Here is a 19,917-nt window from a genome sequence, read left to right on the forward strand (position 1 = left end):
CATAAGTATACACCCCCCTATGTTAAAATACAGGGGCATAAGTATACACCCCCTATGTTAAATTCCCATAGAGGCAGACACATTTTTATATTTTATTAATTTTATACTTATGCCCCCTGTATTTCAAGGAAGAAAATGTATTTATTTACAATACATTATTCAGTCACTAAGAAAATTTGTGTCCTTAAAAGGTTGGATTTTTCTAAAACTTGTTTGAATTAAGGCATTAAGATCAATTTCCAAAAGATGATTTTTTATTCCTCTTTTAATCAACTTTAGCATGGGTGTGTAAACTTTCTCAAACCGCTGTCAGACAGTGAGACACACTTATGGAATGATTTCAAAGTTACACACATTGGACACGGATTGCACATAAATGCATTGATAGCGGGAGTAAAATAGACCCATTATTAACTAATAATGTGTGTTAATTGATCTTGGTACGAGGTGTATCGTCACACCTCTTTTGTTTCTTGCTCTGCTGAAGGACAGTTGTTAGTTGCTTGTGAAAAGAAGAAAACATATCAATATGGAGTTTGAATGATAACAGACAATAATTGTAACAAATGGAAAGAAATCCATGGATTCGGAATCTTGTTTAAGACCGAGGCCAAAGTGTGTGTCTCACCGTCTAACAGAGTATTTTTTTTTTTCATTTTGTGATAATTTCTTCTGTGTTACTGCTTATGGAATGAAATTTAGTCAGACACTTTCTTTTTGGTCAGCATTTTTAAATCTGGGGTTTTTTACTCTGACATGTTTTTATACTTGATTGAGTCATTTTGTACCCTTGGGACACCTTCGTGGCAAAAATCTACATGTCCAAAAAACTGATATTAAATCACCATACATCAATATTTATTTCTGCTTTTTCTCATGAATCACTTAAACAACTTCTAACTAGCTCAAAACTACTGAACATTCAATCCTTTTCAGGATTTTAACCCTTTAAATGCCAGTTTAATTCTGTCTGATTATCCAACAGGAATATGCTGTTTACATGACCTGTGTATTTTATAGAGTTTTTATTGGGACGGGAAACATGGAAGTGGATAAAGTGTTGTATTTTCTGACGGTTGAGTGTGTTATGGCTGAATAAAGTGAGACGTGCAGTGCCGTCTTGGTTTCGACATTGGAAGCCTGTGTCTTTATTTTAAATAATAGAAGAAACCATCGGCTACACCTGTATGAAATTAGTACTGACTCACAGAGTATATACTGTAAGTGTGTGTCTCACTGTCTGACAGAGTATATACGTGTGTGTCTCACTGTCTGACAGAGGCTGGAACTGGCCGGACACGGTCCACGGGGACGTCTGGGTGGCGTTGAAGGCCTGGACGCGGGCTCTGTAGCGGGCAAACGGGTCCTTGAAGGTCCGGGTTAGGTCACACGGCTGTCCGGCCGTCAGCTCCGAACAAGCTGCCACTGGTCTCCATGTGTTCCTCATCCTGGGGGAAAGAACATGCAGAGGGACAGAGAATAAAAGACACTCCAAGACCACTGGGAAGAGTAATGTGTCAGCCTAAACAATGTCTTTCACCATGGCAGGGGAAGGCTGATATGGAGTGGGAGGGACATATTCTTGTCAACATGCTGATTGACATAATACCGCAGAGAAAACTCACAGCTGGTTAAAAGGCTAGGCTGCGTGCATCAGCCTGATAACAGGAACTCACTCGTTATGATATGGTTCACCGTTACGCTAAAAGGAAAGTGCTTACTCACAGGCTGTAAGAGAAACAAAAATGAAACAGGGGTTAAATATATATATATCTCAACAGGTGTTGGATCGATTGCCAAGCAGTGGTGTAATGTAATAAAGTACATTTACTGAGTCTTGTCGTTACATCTCAGAGAGAAATATCCTACTTTTTACTCCACTATATTCATCTGACAGCTTTAGACATTAAGATTTCACCAGAGATGGGAAGTACCAAGTAGATTTTTCTGATATTTTTACTTATTTTTGTGGCGACTTTTTACTTTTACTCCTTGCATTTTAGCACAAATATCGGTACTTTCAAACTCCTTACATTTTACAAAACTGGCTCGTTAATTTAGCTTTGTACTAAAGGTCGTCTATCAGGTGGGATTGGGAGCGGACACACGGAGAAACAAGTGAAAGAAAGAAAAAGAGATTAGCTGTCCGGAGGATAATCAGCTGAGATGGTGTGTGAGTCCTCGAGAACTCTAATTTGTGTAACTGTTGTCAGTTCATTTAAGCGTGTTGTTGTGTTGGTCTATACTGTAGTTCTGGCCAATTTAAAGTAAGTTAGCTTGTGATTTAGTTGTTTGTGTTCTTCACCTGTTACCTAGGTTACACGTGGCTTGATTGTAATAAAGCATCAACAGCGAGAAGTTGTCTCGTCCAAGTTTGAACAGACACACCTGGGGCCAAGTTGGAAAACCAGAATCGGCTTTAAATCCAGTCCTGATCTAGTCCTCACTAACAAGCTTCAGATCATTTAACTGGAGTTAGTGTAATTCATGTCTCCGCCATCAATGCTGAATTCAATCTAATTGGATGGGACTATACGGTACGATGCACTTGACGCAGCACTACAGGACAACTCGACAGATTCATTTGGGGCAAATCATTGGGTTTTGATGGTGGTAAAGTTAGCACGTAGTAGTTTGGAGGGCGACATGATTGAAAATGAAGAAAACAGATCAAGTAGCAAGACATTCCCATCATCCTCAGGCTTTTCTGAGAGAGTTTCAGACATACAGATGTTTCAGACAGTAGGCATCAAGAAGGACTCCTGGCCAATGTGCTGGGGAACTTCTTCATTACTGTCTTTTTAGTAATTCATATTTTATCGTTTACTTTCTTTCCAAAAGCCGTATTGGACCACACACATGTACCGTACATGTAGATTCCTTTAAATGTTAAGGGGAAGATTAAAAAGAGAATCTGGATCTGGGAATTCTCACGGAATCACAACTGAATTCATGAAATCTGAGTCCCTGTCTGAGTAATCATGTTTTAGGCCTATTGACAGATTTACAATATGGCCAACGGCATTAAAAGTCTTTTGTCCATGTCCACTGTAGATTCTCAGCGTCTCTCTAGTAACATCTGTCTGGTCCAGGTAGCTTTGTCATTCTTAAGGTTGCTTTTACTTTTATACTTAAAGTCTATACTTTGTTACTTTTACTTGAGTAAAGAAGTTAAATCAGTACTTCTACTTTTACCAGAGTATTTTTTAACACAAGTACCTGGACTTCTACTTAAGTATGGGAAGAGAGTACTTTTGCCATCTCTGGATTTTACACACAAAACACATTATAAATCTGATGTTTTATTATAAAAGCAACAATATAACGACCTACAAGTCCAGCTGAGATGATGAGAACATTAAACACATAGCAGTTTGGATCCTTTCCAGTTTTCCTGCATTGAGTACTTTTACTTCTAATACTTCGAAGAAGTTTTCCTGGTGATACTTGCATACTTTTACTTAAGTTACATTTTCAATGCTGGACTTGAACACTTACCTTATACTGTCATGTAATTTGGGACATTCATGTTCCCGTCAGGATGAAGTGTGATCACTTTGGTGATCCCTTGACAATAATTCAAGTAGAAAGTACCGCTGAGTACACATCTCGGTCTCAATTCTTTAAAAAAACAAATTTAAGTAAACCTAAATGTGTTTTGTGTACGTGAAAAAAGTCGGCTTATATATCGTGCAGAATGTTCTCAGTTTTTAAACTCTTGGATATATAAATATGGATATGTGTGTTGTCCTCACAAATCCAGAACGGATCTGGCCGTCTCCCTTCTTCCCACCTGATCTGGAACAGTAAAAAGATACTGCTGCTGACATTTGAAGTCTCAACGACATGAACCAACCAGGGAATGCAGACAAATAAGACCTCTTTAAGAGCTGTAGATCGTTTGTGAATTTGGTCTTTTGGTCAACTTAGTGCTAGTCTGGATCAACGGACGTACAGTTCCAGGGTAAAGCCTGACATCCGGCGCTCAGGTTTGGACCCTTCGGCTCTCTATGAGCTGCCGTTCCCAAACTCAACACAACTGGGATGTTTTTGGACTGATTGGTTGGATTGCTGTGGACAAAATCCACTCCGAGATACACTGGTAATGAGGTTTATGTATCAGCTAATTTAAATAGCTCACGTTACTGGATTGTTCCTTCCCGAGACTATTCTGCAGAGCCACCGTCGCTGTGTCCGGAGCTTGGCACCGCCCATGATGATTTTGATTGGTTAAAAGAAATGCAAACAACCCAGAGCGGGTTTTTTCTCCTATCCCTGAATCTAACTGTGGAGGAGCCAGAAACTTACTTCACACCAGCTCAGCGGGAGGTGGGTTAGGTTATGTTAATAGTCAGAGGAGGACACCTACAGTATCAGCGACGTGTAATGCCGGAAATTTGAAGTGATGCCAAACCACAATGATAAAGCTTTGTGGGTTCCTGCAAGCAAACAGCGTTGTGATAAGTAACAGGATACCATTAATGATTCATAAATAATGGTCCTTATTCTGCATCGCTGTGCTTATCTAAGGCTGGGTTGAAATAATCCATTCTCCCATTAAAATCTTTGTTATGTGGTCCTCACTCTGAATGGATATAAAACAGAAATCTTCACGTTTGGACGTTTAGATGCACTGGGTGACCCTCTTGGTACTTTAGGCCCCTTAACCTCCCAAAATCCTCTCTAATTAAAAACCTAGGTGTCAATTTTGACACTTGATTCACTTCAAATAAACAAATCAGTGCAGTCATCAACACCAGCTTCTTCCAGTTAAGACCTCTAGCTGAAATAAAGGGCCGTCTTCCTCCCTCCACTGGCTACCCGTCCGTTATAGGATTGATTTTAAGATTTTATTGCTTGTTTTTAAGGCCTTAAATGGTCTGGCGCCTTCTTATCTGGCTGATCTCTTATGCCACCATTCTCCAGTCAGAACGCCGAGGTCGACCAATCAGCTGCTCTTGGACGTCCTGAGATCAAAGTTGAAAAATAAGGGCGACAGAGCCTTTGCAGTGGGTGCCCCCACCCTAAGGAACAACCTCCCCATGCATATTAAAGCTGCGAAGACCCTACGAACGTTTACATCGCTGCATAAGACGCACCTTTTAGCTGTAACTTTTAACCTGCGTTAACCTGGTTTCCGATGTTTTAAATTATTTTGTTTCCCTGTGATTCACTTTGGTTGGAGTCATTTTTACACTTGTTATTTAACCTGTTTTTAAACGTGTTATAGGAATAAAATTGACACTGACATTGACATCTGATATTGATTAATACATTTGAAATCTGTTTGTAAATATCTGCCTTTTAACAATGGAAAAGTACCTTAAACTAACTTCTTGGGTGTCAATTCTTAATGTTAATATGTTATAAAATACATTTGAGCGTTGCGACTTGATTGTACAATTTGCAGCAGAAGTTCTCAGAGAATCCTTTTTATATCCAAGCTAGTCAACATACACGACGATCTACTTCCCAGATTGCTCTGATGCCGCCGGATATTTTGCCTAATGTTGGCCAGATGTCCATCCCCTTCCTCTGTTTCTGTGTTGGTTTCTAAAACTCCGGTGGATTTCTGAGGACTATGGTTACCTGGTCCTCAGGTCTCTGCAGGGTAAATCCAGACAGCTAGCTAGACTATCTGTCCAATCTGAGGACTATGGTTACCTGGTCCTCAGATCTCTGCAGGGTAAATCCAGACAGCTAGCTAGACTATCTGTCCAATCTAAAGTTTTGCAACTGGAATTCCCCTAACCTTACTGATCAAGAATCAAGACCCGATCCATCTTAGCACCTCTTCTTTCTGCTCTATCGTAGCGTTCTGTGGACTGAATACCTGGGGCTGAAGGTTTGAACAGTGAAGTTGGTGTCAGGGGGGGTGTCTAGGCCAGGCAGGAAGTGGAGTGTGTGCTCCATGTTGAAGGAGAAGATGGAGACGTTGGAAGGTGCAGGGAGGGAAACACACACCCCTGCAGGGAGAACACAATAAGAACATTAACTAAATTCCAAAGTGACAGTACTAGAATTCAGTAATATCGGTTGGTCTTTGTTATTATTTTATAACTCTAACACTGAACTACATCGACACAAATCACAGAAACATTTCTAAGTGAGCTCATACTGAGCTATGAGCCAACTTGGACAGAATAACATAGCCTTTACTCCTCCCGCCAACATCCATACACACCTGTTCACACACACAGCTCAGACCAAAGGTGTAAACAGAGATAGGACACACAATGTCCCTAGTAAAGCTGACGTGAACAGTGGCAACATGCATCCATCTCACATATTTACCATACTTCCTCCCCACATCCAAACCAGGCAGCATTACCAAGGTGTAAATGCAGAAGGAGAAGCATCCACAGCCCCATGGTCCCTCCATTCAGTGTTTGACGGCTCGTAGTTTAAGATAAGGCTGCTTTTTGGGTCAGAGTACACACACCATATAGAGAGGGATGGGAGGGAAACGGGGACTGTTTGGGGGTTGGGAAATGAACACTGGTTGTTGTCATGTGCAGCGCTGAGTTTCTGTTTCCCCAGAAGTCCCTCCCTGTGCATACTGCTCTTCCAGTCCTGACTTTAACTGAGCTAGCTCTCACAGCAACTGTCAGAAAACTCGACTTCAACTTCACCTCGGTTCGGATCTGGGACTTGTATTTCTCGTTCTTGAGTTCAGTATATTTGTCTGTTCTTCAGTAATTTTCTGTACAAAGTAAGCTTGAAGAATTTGTACTTTTTTATTGCAATTGCTGTACGTATAACAAACCATGGCTTGCTTTCTAAAATGTAACTTTTATTTATTGTGAAATGTACAGTACATGTTTATGGCTGTGTAAGGAGAATTGAGATTTTGATAGGTATGACACATATGGAATTTTTCAATTATATTGTTAAAATAAAGTTGGCTGCATTCTGTAACTACACACAATACATGTATTACCCTACTATCCTGATACAAGGTGTAGCTTCAAATAGGTGCAATGTGATTATGATTGAACATGTTATATGGCAAAATAAAAACAGAATGCCATTTATGCAGGCATGTCATATGTAGATAACTCTGTAACATTCACTCATATTCCTCAGTCACATAATCAGAAATCCATGATGTATAAGAACCTAAACAGTCAGTCAGGATTAAAAAAAAACTGAAATGCAACATAACGAATGGGATCATTTCTACTATCATTTTTGAATCATAAATGTTTTTAAAGGTGCTCCGAGTCAATCAGCACACACGACCTCAAAGTGCTTTTGTTTACAGCAGTAGCCTACAAAACAGAAAGTAGAAAATGTCTTAATTGATTAACCTGACTTTGTTATTTTCAAATACATTTCCAATTCCATAAATTGTTTTAATTTGATTTCATTCGGATTAAGCAGCTAATGGTGTCAGCTCTAGTCTCATTGTATGGAGCCGAAGAGAGTCAGTTTTTCAAAATAAAGCATTTTTAACTGCATCACATTACTCATGTGGAGCTTTTTGCAAACTACCATTCTGCCTTAGCTATATTCACAAAGTTTCAGTGCATGTTGAAGGAGAATATTTCAAGTTTGATAAGACACTCTCAGACTGTAAATCATGAGTCAGGGATATTCAGTACAATACACTGGATGAAATGTGAAGAGGTACCTGCTTTCTCTCTCCTCCTTGACTGTTCTACCCACGTGGCTTTCCACTTACAAACCACCGAGAGAGAGGGAGACCTGAACACGAGGAAGAAATACCCAACACATCATTAACCGCTACAGTTGGAACGTCCTGCCTTATCTCCAAGTGATGCAACACGTTTGGCTCCCGACTGAAAGAAACAAAGCATAATCGGACAAAATTGCAACTGGATGGTTTGGGTGGATAAGTTCCTTACCACTAATGCCCTAAAATAACAGGGGTGAACTCCCTGCATGTACTGGAAGGAAAATATCACATGTTCCTCCATCAAGTAGTCCTCTAGCTGCTGATCTACATGTCCTAACGAGCTGCTTCTCGGTTTCCGTCTAGCGGCCTTCACTGTACAAAGTTAACGAAAAGGAACCTTTCCTCGGACTCCATGCAAATCCATCTCTTTAGGTAGTAAGAGGTGGCCTGACTGCCCTTTACCTGCAGAGGAAGCACTGATGTATAAGACTATTTACAGTTAATTATATGGGCAATGCAATGGGGCCTCATGCAAGAACAGTACTCTATATTATTGTGTAGTGTTGTATTTTGATCCTAAAACCTTCTCTCTTATGGTTTCCTTATGGTGAGGCGAAGGGTTCTCCAACGGCTCTTAAGACTTGTCTCTTATCCAAATGCCACCAGTTTACAAGGTCTGGGACATGTGATGATCAGAATTATTAACTCCAGTAAGTCGCTATTTGAGATAAAATCCAACTGGAGTGTCCCTTTTGATAAGAGGACATATCTGTTGTTTCGCACATTTTATAGAAATAAACAAATATGTTGTTAGTCATTTGTCTGCAACTCAATCTGTTAAATAAATCCAGGGAAAATGGTATCGTCAATCAAATCGGGAGATGAGTGTGTTGTGTTGAGTGTGTTGTGTTATTTATGTACACGTTAAGTGTGCATCCCTAACTATGAAATTGTTAAAAGACGTGAAATGGAGTGACTTTCAGCGGGAAAACCGCGAGACTTCTAGAATCAGTCCTGTCGGACATCTATGGACGCTTCATATATCCAGAGAGCTCGTCCCCCTCATCGTCCTCCTCGTCGTCAGAGCAGGAAACAGTTGCTATGGAAACGTCTTTGGCGTCCTTTTTTCGTGAGGGTGGAGGTGGAATGGTGTCGAACACCTCTGAAGCAGGGGAAGACTCGGTCTCCACCTCTGCCACGTCCAACAAGGATTTGTCCTCGTTGTCCTCCCCATGCGTGCCAAAGGTTAATGTGAAGAGGTTGACGTCCTGGCTGCCCCCGTCTCCCGCCACCTTCTCCTCCGCCTTCCCTGGTTGGATTCCTCCCACAGTCAAAAGGTCTGCAGGACGGGGGTCTGAACTCGGCTCGGATGTCGGCAGAGAATCCTGCAGTTCAGCACGGGAACGTGTCTCAGGCTCAGGCTGGGGAATGAAGAAGCCCGATGGGGTCTGGTTTGAGGTGAAGCCCGGCGGTAACGGCTCCGGGCGTAAAGGAGCTGACGGCAACGATGGAGAGGAAGAGGAGGAAGAGAGGAGGTTAGTGCCCCCCCGCGCGCCCTCATACCCTCCTACTCTGCTCCCAGCAGCGCTCTCCGTTTCACTCTCGTCTGATGTTTGGCTGCTGCTCCTCTTTTTGCCTGAAGAGGGCGCCGTTGGTTTAAGAGTCAGGAGGGAAGACAGTGAAGTCTTGCAGGATGCCACCACCACAAGCCCTTCTATGTGATGGATTTCCTGAGACACACACACAGAGGGAGAGAGAGAATATGAAGTATGTTAAAACCCGATAAGGCGGATTTACAGCGGTCCAACCATCTTGTTTTTAGATAATCTTTAGATTTTTAGTCAGCATGAAAGGAATCAGAGACGTTTGATTCTAATCCCTTTTTCAAATAAATGATACTTGGCTCTGGTAGGCTGTAACACATAGTCAGTTCTTGTATAAAGTATTTGGAACATGCAATACGTGAGTAAAAGTACAAGTATTTGACCAGAGAATGACTTCAGTAGTCTCCTTTTAGAATATTCCTTGAGGAAAAGTCTTGAAGTATCTGATGTTTACTGTACAGGAATATCAAAATGTGCTTAAAAAGAGAAGAAAAAACTGAATTTCATTTTTTTGGGAGGAAGTCTTTCTCTCCAACGTACAAGAACATTTCTTGCAAGTGACGAAGATATTGAGTGGGAATAAAGTGGATTAAAAGTAAAAGTTTTCAGAATTATAAATAGAGTACAGGTAACTAACAGACTTAAGTACAGTAACAAAGTATTTGAACTGTGTTACATGACTCCCAGCACAGAGTTGTCATTAGTGTGAGAGTTAATGAATGAAACTTTAGGGCTGCAACTAATTATATTTGTAATCTGCTGATTATTTTCTGGGTTAATAGATTAGTTCTATTAGATGCCAGACAATAACCAACAACGCTGACTCCAGGTTTGCAGAGCCCAAAGTCATGTCTTCTTTATATAGTTAAACAGCTGTCATCCATTACAGCACCATCACTGAGTCACATGACCTCAATGCTCAGACATGGAAGTGAAATGGCCCCCCCATGATGACACAATGTCAACACAGAGTTGAGATTATAGGCCTCATTTAATTGAATTGTCGTTGGGAATACATTTTGTGTCTATCAATCAATCAATCCACTTAACCCTTGTATGGTATTTGGGTCAAATTGACCCATTTCAATTTTTACAAGAAGAAAAAGTGACATTTTTTTCTACCTTCTATCAATGGCCGTGCCTTATTTTCTGTGATAAACAAGTATTCCTAACTCAATTTAGAGAATTATTGTGGACCATAAGAATGATCACATGATGGATTTTTAACATGAATTAGCACCTTATGACAAAATTGGAACCCCACTTCTATTTGTAATTGTGCGCTAGTAGAGACTGATTGCATTCCCTAAACATAGATGTTATGTCAGGTGTTTGAAATTGAGATAAAGACAACATTTGTTAATAGATTATGAAGTATTATTTTATTTCAGCATTGTTTTTAAAACCCCACATAAGTCAGGGGTGCGTTTGACCCGAGAGGGTCCCGAACGCGAAGACACCACGAGGGTTAACATAAACTGAAATATAAAGTTCGCGGGAGAGAAGAGCAGGAAAAACATGGCAAAGCAACACATGACAGAAAATAAGCACAGGAGAGACGTCAGATAGGTCGGACCTCCATGTTTATACTGTATGGATTTAAATGTTAGCGTTATGACTGAAAATGACACATCCATTAGCAGATTTGACATATCTCTGTAATTCAAATCAACGGCGATGGGGCCGGATTAACCGACTAATCAAGATATCGAATTGTTAGATAAATCATGTTTGACTTATCCAGAAGGACGATTCCAATGTCCATTGAATGGACAGAATGGACGCTTAGATGTCCTTTAAGCCTGACCTCAACTTATCAGACTGTTCGTGTGTGTGTGTGTGTGTGTGTGTGTTCTGACATTTAACTAAAACGCAGCTGTATTCCTTCAGTGCTGTCAGGCGACATGTTCCCCAGCAGTGGAAAGCGTGTTGCTGAATCACATTAAAGGAAGTTGGGTTCCACAAAGTGCTGGGGAAAAGAAACGGTTGGTGAGCAACCAGTAGCCTCCAAAGTTCCCATTTCATTTATTGGCCACATCGAAGTCCGGGGCGAGGGGAAAGCCCCTCCACATCTCGCTGTCACTCTGGCAGACTTCAGGCAATTAATAATGCAACGTGAAACTACATATTATTTTACAGAAAAGCGTCCTCAAATCCCCCTCGCATGAGACGAACACCACAAAAAATGAAAGGTTAACTGTAACCGACGCCCACACCCACACCAGTTCTTCCATCCCAGCACGCTGTAATAAATTAAGCCAATGACTAATATGAAGTGGAGGTTTCAAAAGCTATTGGTGACTGCCAACTGAATTATGATCTTTAGAAATTGTCAACCCCCCTTTTTGTTTTTTCCCAGGTTCATAACTCGCCTCGGAACAATGCAACTATGTAAATACCCTACTTGTATTTTCATTCATCGCACAATGATTTAAACTCAAGAGATCATTGAGGGGCAGCCCTCGTTTACAAAGACAACACCACAGAAAAGAATGCGCCATCATAAAAAGATAGAACTTTGAAAAACACATACAAATTATTTGAATCCTCGTTTTTTCACCAGTGGGAAATTTGCTTCCTTCATTTTACCATCATCATTATTTAAATCAGAGAAATGTGGATGGCTTTAGTTATTCCCCCAAATAGTAACCGGTAAAGAAGGGAAAATTATGTAATTGATCGTTCGGATTGTTATTTATAACTTCATATAGTTAAGTCTATGAATATGCACTTCAAACGTGAGCTTGATGTCCAAATAAACCTTTTTTACATCTATAGTCAGAAGGTGTGCATAAACCAGTTAAACAAGAAACTAAAGTCAGAAGAGAGTTAGTGTCTATTTAATAAAGAAAAATCTGCATTTAAGAGACAAGGAAAATGTTACGTGAGTCATTAATGAACAGGAGAGTAATGGTTGGTGTCTGTCTGATACATAAGAAGAGGAAATTGGAAGACTTTAATGAACTGAGTAACATTTAATGATTTGCAGTATCAAGGTCTACCGGATCAGCAGAGAAGCAGACTGTGGTGCAGGTGGATTATTTTCTGGAATACAAGATAAAAGATTTTTTACTTTATTTTCACAAAAGAGCACCACTCCTCCGATTTCTTGGCCAGGCTTCTGGCCTTTTTTTAAATCCTCAACAATCCACAAAACCAGGTAATTATGTCACGAAGTGGCAGCAAGATAAAGCCCTTCACAATGAAGAAGACTATGTCACTATGGACATTTTGAAAGATATGTTGGAAGAGCAAAGGACACTGATATGCTTGACAGACAAGAATCCAGCTTCCTGTCTTTCACAAAAACAGTGCTGGACTCTGTAAAACACTAGAATTGATGGGGTCGTTAAAGATATGCAGGAGGTGAAGACCAGCCTTCAGTGGCAGCCAATGGAGAAGAAGGTGGATTCATTTGAATCTCAACTGCAGCAGCTTTCTTCACTGTGCACTACCTCTGAAGTGAATGATCTTGCCTCGAAAAGTGATTCCCTTGATAATCAGAGTTGAAGAAATAATCTGATAATTGATGGCTTAACCCCGGATTTGAATCTTGGCAAGACTGAGGAGAAGGTGAGGGATTTTTTTTAATGACAAGCTTAAAATTGATCCGAAGTCTATTGCCGAACTGCTTCCAGCTACGAAGGAGGCCAGAGAGAGAGGGGGGGAACGTTGCTGTTATTAGCTATGATCGACTCATAGTTAAACCCCGTCAACAACACCAGATGGCAACTTCCAATGGAGTTTAAATAATTCCTTTCATCGTACATGCATGATGTTTTCTTCTGATCCAGTCCAAAACAGTATTCTCCAACTACAACAGAATTATTCTGGCTCCTCTGAATACTATTTACTACTGAATAAGTACTTTTAAAACATTCTCTTAGTATTAGAAATGATCTTTCTTTCCTTCATATTAATGTTCGAAGTTTGTCCAAAAACTGAAAATCTGAATTGTACCTTTAATGTGATAGGGCTTACTGAAACATGGCTGAGTGACAGTACAGCTGGGAATATTCACCTAGAAGATAATAAACATATTTTCAGATGTAGAGAGGGAAGGGTGGGTGGGTGGGTGGGGGGGGTTCTCTGTTTATCAATTCTAATCAACATTATAAAGAAAGATATGACTTTTTAAAGCTTTTTGATTCTTCTTCAGAAGTAGTAGCATTGGAAACTAATTTAATCATAACATTTGTTTTGAATAATTTTACATCTCAAATGCTCCGGATATCATTTCTAATGAAAGGAAAACCTGTTACCTAATGGGTGACTTTAACATTAATATTAAAAAGTCAGGGAAATACATTAATCAAGGAATTTACTGACACTATGTATTCCTTTGGCTTAAGTCCTCTGATTTCAGTCCCCACCAGAGTGAATAATATCTTTACTAATGTATATAACAAGAATATTAAATCCGGTGTCCTGTGTATTGATGTGGCTTATCACTGTCCCATATTCCTAATCACTGGTAACGAGAGCGAAAATTGCCACTCTTTGAGAAATACTAAATATAGAAATATGTATTTCCGTGAAAAAAACGTGGTAAATTTCAGACAGGCTTTGAGTCAATTATCATGGAGTGAAATCTATCAAACAGTAGATCCTCAGAAGGCCTTTTCATTGTTTATAAAATATGTTACGCAGGTTTCCACCTCACGTTGTCCTCTCCAATCAGTGCCTTTGACACACAAGTTGTCCAAACCGTGGATAACCTCCATTTTTTAAATCGAGGAGTGGACGGTTGGAGGTAAAGCATTGACATTACCCTTCAGGTGAATGTGAGCGGGGGTGCTGCTACCACTGACGCCCACTGGATGTGACATCAGAAAGGGATGTCACCCAAGTCACAGATGTTCAAATTGTACATATTTTATGTTTATCTCACCCAGAAATGCAGCAGAATCCATGGCTTAGTGAGACACTGTCACACGGACCGAAGAACTAGATGAGAATTGAATAACATGCATAAAGGGTACTCAGATATGGAGTATCCCCCCCCCCCTTTCATTTTTTGACCATCTGCACCTCAATAACAACACAAACTAGGTTTATCAAACAGAAGAAAACAGAAAAGGAAATGGAAAAACAGCGCAGCTGCCTGCAGCCGTCTTCCTTTCTGTCTTTTTGTCTTTCACCGCAGTTCAACCACAACCATGGCACATTACACTCGAGTACTGTGCACAGAGTGTGTTTTCCGCCGTCAGTTCTTTCCTAATATACTCAGAAAAAGTCAAACCACAAAAACTAACGGCGTGTTTGTTGTTTGGTGAAGAACATAACGACGCGTGTCAAGCGGGACCGCGTTGAAGTCATTTTCTAGTCCGCGTCACACTGCAGATGATTCGACTTCAAAGTGTCCAATAGTGAGATGACGGAGGTCAAAAACCACACAAATTCTTAGGTATATGGAGACAGTACTGTACTCCCAATATGGATCACTCCAAGTCCAAATTAACAAGAATAAGACATGGTTTCCCAGACAACTAGGACCTGTGCAGAGATTATTTCTAATTGTGCATGGATTGCTTTCCCCTCAAATATAAGAGTAGCTTTATGTAAAGTAAATGGGTTTTTTAATACATGCTTTAAATAAGAATTGCTTTGTGATAACTCTTCCTTCTCCCTCTTTAAAATATCCACAATCTATGACTATGCACAGATTTCTCATTTCAAATATGTAACTGCTGGACACATGCTGTCTCTCACTTTAGAGACTTAATACTCATAAAAGCGTCCACATCGCACATGTGTAACGATTTCCTCCCAAGCCAGTTGTGATGTCCCAAAAAAAGCATTCATGACAAAGAAACGGTCCTGCTTCAGTAGATTCATTCATTCTAGTGTTAAATTGATAATTTATGCTTTTTATTGATCCTACACTACACAGGACCGAGCTACTGCCACCCCCAAAACTCTGCACATGCTTAAACACTGTAGCCTCTGCACATTTATGACTCCCAGAGTTGGGGAGTGCAAATACTTGGGTGCACCGGGCTAAAAGGAGGGCTTCATTCTTGACCTTGGGGCTGATTCATGGCTGTTATGTGTGCTCCTCGGGAATTCAATAAAGACATGTTAAAAAAAGAAAGAAAAAGAATGCAGTGACCCAAAAGGACCTCTTTAGTTCTACTGACTATTGGAGCCCCGTGAAGACTGAACAGAGTTCTACTGTATGAATGCTGAACAAGTGTTATTGTTTAAAAGTTATCATGTGGATATTTTGGGACCTTGAAAAAATGAAGAACACTGAGACGAGGAGAGCCGGACCCTCCTGGGTTTAGATAAGATTAATCTGCAGCTGTGACTGTGTAAAGGAGCTACTGTTTCTTTATTTAAACTTCAGTGAACTGTGTTGACCTTAAAACTTGTTTAGCACACCCAGCTTCTCTTTAACTGATAGTACAGCCGATAATATGATGCACTAACCCACTGTTATGTAAAACGATGTTTTTATAATGATGTTATAACCCACGTTTATGTGAAACAACTATACACTACACCCATTATGTATTTTAATTTTCTGTGCACACCCACTTAATAAACGGCCATGCAGGGGATGAGAGGGCGGAAAAAGACTGCTGAATACTTTTTCGGCACTTTTCCCCTTTGCAAAGACACAAAAGGCAACTCCGAGTCCGTGCGTTATTTTACTCAAGTCTTTGAACCTAACAAGCCCTGAGCGTGTTTTTGAATATTACTGTTATGCTAGAGATGTGGCATGCTGTTTCTCCAGTAATGACTTTGCAATATTTACTCATTTTCCAAACTAAGACAATTAAAAAAGTGAGTGAAAAGGTTTAAACCACTAATGAGTTTACTAATGAACTTAGAGAGGCAGTGAGGGTTCCTTCCAACACCAGCTACTGATTTCAACCGCTGACTTACCAGGACTGATGGTAGGGACCTCCTCTTCAGACAGATGAAACCAGCAGAGACCAGCAGGGCCACTACGGCCAAAACAAGCATCACCAACAAGATCAACAGGGCTGAGATCCACGGGTCTGCGGAGATCAGAGGGCATCATGGGACATATTATTCACACAGAAGGAAGAAGGAGCAGCTATAGTGGAAAGTCCTGCATTCAGATTTCCATTTCAGAATAATACATATATCATGTTATTGTATAATTATTGATGCATTAATGTGTTCATCACTTTCAGCTGGGGAATTATTTCATATACTGCTGTGTAGTTTAACCTATAATACCTCATCATTTATCATTTAAATCTGCAAAGTAACTAAAACTGTCCATAATAATACATGTAGCGGAGGACAAATTATAATATAACATGCACGCAAGCACAGTGATCTGTACCTGCGGTGACGAGGCCAGGGGTGGAGGCACAGACAGGTTGGCTGTGGCTGGACACCCTGGGCACATCCGGGTCGGAGAAGCGGACCGAGACGCAGTACTCTCTGCCAGAGGCCAGATTCTTCAAGGGTACTCGTCTCAAAGACTTGGTGTGCTGCACACAGAGAGAACACAGCCAGATGTCAGATTAGTACAAGAGAAAAACACACACAGCATTACTATTATTAACCATAGGAAGCTATGTTTGACAATGCTGTGGTGTGGTCAAGTGGCAACTTCTGGGTCTGAAATAAGTGAAATCTACACATTAGAATTCAGATTTTAAGTTATGGAAGATGTTATCAATAAGACTAAGATGCCTTTGCCATCTATCATTGAGGACACTGCTGAGTCTGAAAATATCGCTGAACTGTGGAGAAAACATTATGGTGATGACAACAGAAAAGCTCCCTCGAACCACGTTTTTCCTCAGATTCTGTCTCAGATTCAACCGATGGGGATCAACGACATGAAGCTAGCTGCTATCAACGCCCGGCTAGCAGCTCAAACTGCAAGACCTCGGTTCTAGCAGATCTGATGGGGACTACCTTAGAAAGCAACGCAGGTCCTCTTGACAGCCATCGCCACACATTTCAAGAGCTGGAGGGGAAGCTAGCAGATATGGAAGACCGAAGATGCTACATCTGCACCGTCGGGCTGAAAGAGAGGCTAGAAAATGCTAATGCTATCCACAATCTCTCCTGATTTGGAAATCTACTAGATCACTTGATTTGTTACCTCAGTAAACATTTTCCTAGTGAGTTTATGGTTTCATTATTACACGATTAGACCCAAATACAGGAAGTGAACCAGAAACAGCATTTAGTAGCCTGTGATTTCAACTTTGCACACAATTTACGGACTTCTATGGGATTTAAGGGATGATAACTTTCAGATCCATGAGCTGTTGGTGTCAAAATATCGCTGGTCGTCTGTGTGACATCATCCCTCTCTCGCTCGTCTGTCAGCTGCTTATTGTTCACCTTCTTAAATATTCAAAACACTAGAGCAGAACCAGAAAACTCAACGACGTTATAGATTAGGTGTTGCTCTATGGTTTCTGAGAGCAGGAAGTGTGTGCGTTGTTCAGTCACATAAACAAGCGTGACGTGTGTTCACAGGGTTTGTTGCTTTTGACAAAGTGCAGTGGGAATCAGGCCTGCACCATTCAGGGAAAACTATGAATGACAACTTTTTAGCTTAGAATTGATATCACCATATCAACACTTTTTTTCTCATGAAGTGTACATGACAAAACAAAACAAATTGGCAGTACCAAATTTAGATTTTTTTTCTCGCAAACATAGAGGCTTCAATAAAGAGAAGGGAGAGCAATGCTGCGCTAAACCTATTTTATACAGTCTATGTATAATAAGCATGATGATGTCATACAGACGACCAGCGATGTGTGATCAGAACAGCTTAGGGATCTGAAAGTTACCATCCCTTAAATCAAGTCCGTAAATTGTGTACAAGGTTGAAATCACAGGCCACTAAATGCTTTTTTTGGTTTACTTCCTGTATTTGGGTCGAATTGTGCAATAAGGAAGACATGAAACTAGCGATTGAGACCATAAAGTCACTATGAAAAAGGGCGGCTGTGACTCAGGGGTGGCCCTGCAGTCCCATGCTGAAGTGTCCTTGGGCAAGACACTGAATTCTGAATACTCTGTTTACATGGCTGATGGAAGTATATATTCTACTAATATTCTTGTTTCCATGCAGCTGTGCTAAAATAAAAATGTTCCTAAGTTTGACAGCAGTGGCGGACTTGGTAGACCGTGAGACCAAAGTCCAAAGAATCCCTTTAAAACCTGGAATATCGGTGTGCATGTAAACGTTCTTAATGTTGCAACTTCACCCCCGAATATCACCGACAGGTGTGAAAGCGCCCTAAAACTCTTATGACTCTGTATGGGAGTTTATGTACAGCACCTCAGCTCGGTCTACATTGTTGCTCTTGATCTTGAGTTCGTACTGCAGAGAATCATAGATGTCCCTGAGGTGCTCCATGGGAGGCTGAAGGTCCACACACAAGTCTTGTCCACAAGGTGTCACAGTCAGCAGCGGCAGATCCATGTGAGCTGGAGGACACGGACACAGGGACAAATGAGATCATTTAGTTACATAAACTCCCATTTCCATCACGCGATGGGTTACCGATAGTTGTAGATAGAAAATTAAATAGAAAATAAGGAAAGATAACCACTATAAAAATGCTGCATTAAATTAGTCTTACAGCCCTTTATGAGGCTGTATTTCTCTGCTCATGAATGCAGGTACAGAAAAGGTTTATGCAAAGTCATTTGATGCAAGAAATATCTTCAATAGAAGTCTCTCATAACTTCAAGCAAAACACTTTCAACAGCGTTCCAGTAAGTCAATAAGATTAGGGAATAAAGCAGGTTATGCATAACGTTTTAAGTACTATAAATCGCAATAAATTTGATACCCTGAGCTGTAAAGTGTTATCTGAATGACCATTAGGATAACACTGAATTCACTGTCTTTACAGAGTCCCAAAGACGCAACGACATGGAGCTCTCCCTGCAAACTGCCTCCAGAGAGGAGGTCCAACACATAAAACCCAAAATGAAATCATAAAAAGATTTAGGTCTGTGCGTGAATGGAGTGGAGGTGTAGAGAGTCTATATCTATATTTATATTTGGCCATTTACAACTGATCAGGGATTGGCAGACACCCCGATCACCTTACTCCGACCCTTTATGTCAGTAAGTTCGACTCCAAGTAGCAGTTGATTTTATATGTGAGTTTAGAAAAAATGAAAGCTGCACTAGTTAAATTAGTTACTTTGTTCACTTTTTTGCAAACAGCTCTATTATCTAGGCAAATATGAGTATTGAATTGGGACTCGGTATCGGCAGATATTTAATATTTCAAAAATCAGATTGGGATCCCTGTCCAAAAAAGCTGATTGGGACGTCCCTAGTCTCCAGCTTTAATATCCTGGGAGTCTACATCACGGAGGACCTGACCTGGAGCCTGAAGGACCCTGGGATGCAACAGGCTTACCCTGGAGACTGCTGATCCCTTTCTACCGCTGCACCACTGTTTTTGTGATTGAGACCTTTTTATATATATTATATATCACCATAACACCATAAGCCTATCATACACATCTCTACCCAGCACAAAGCTACCTAGGAGCCCTCCAGAAAGCTCAGGTACTTTTAACTAAGGATAGACCGATTATCGGCCCAGTTTGTAGATTATCTACACTACTTAGGGCACTACTTTGGCTCAGCTACACCTCTGTGTCTGTTCCTCTGCTTTGGTTTCACTCCCCACTGAGTCT

General features: G+C 40.6%; 1 protein-coding gene across 1 annotated transcript in view; it reads right to left on the reverse strand.

Annotated features, from left to right (window-relative positions):
- Nucleotides 1–19,917, reverse strand: part of crfb2 (cytokine receptor family member b2) — a 32,584-nt gene that overhangs the window by 6,673 nt on the left and 5,994 nt on the right. The window contains 7 exon segments of the mRNA XM_034884708.1: nucleotides 1,270–1,448; nucleotides 5,834–5,966; nucleotides 6,295–6,376; nucleotides 8,668–9,369; nucleotides 16,135–16,250; nucleotides 16,565–16,715; nucleotides 18,536–18,684. Coding sequence (XP_034740599.1) covers nucleotides 1,270–1,448; nucleotides 5,834–5,966; nucleotides 6,295–6,376; nucleotides 8,668–9,369; nucleotides 16,135–16,250; nucleotides 16,565–16,715; nucleotides 18,536–18,684 — 1,512 coding nt within the window.

Source organism: Etheostoma cragini, chromosome 11 (genome assembly GCF_013103735.1).
Source record: "Etheostoma cragini isolate CJK2018 chromosome 11, CSU_Ecrag_1.0, whole genome shotgun sequence".
NCBI classification, from domain to species: domain Eukaryota; kingdom Metazoa; phylum Chordata; class Actinopteri; order Perciformes; family Percidae; genus Etheostoma; species Etheostoma cragini.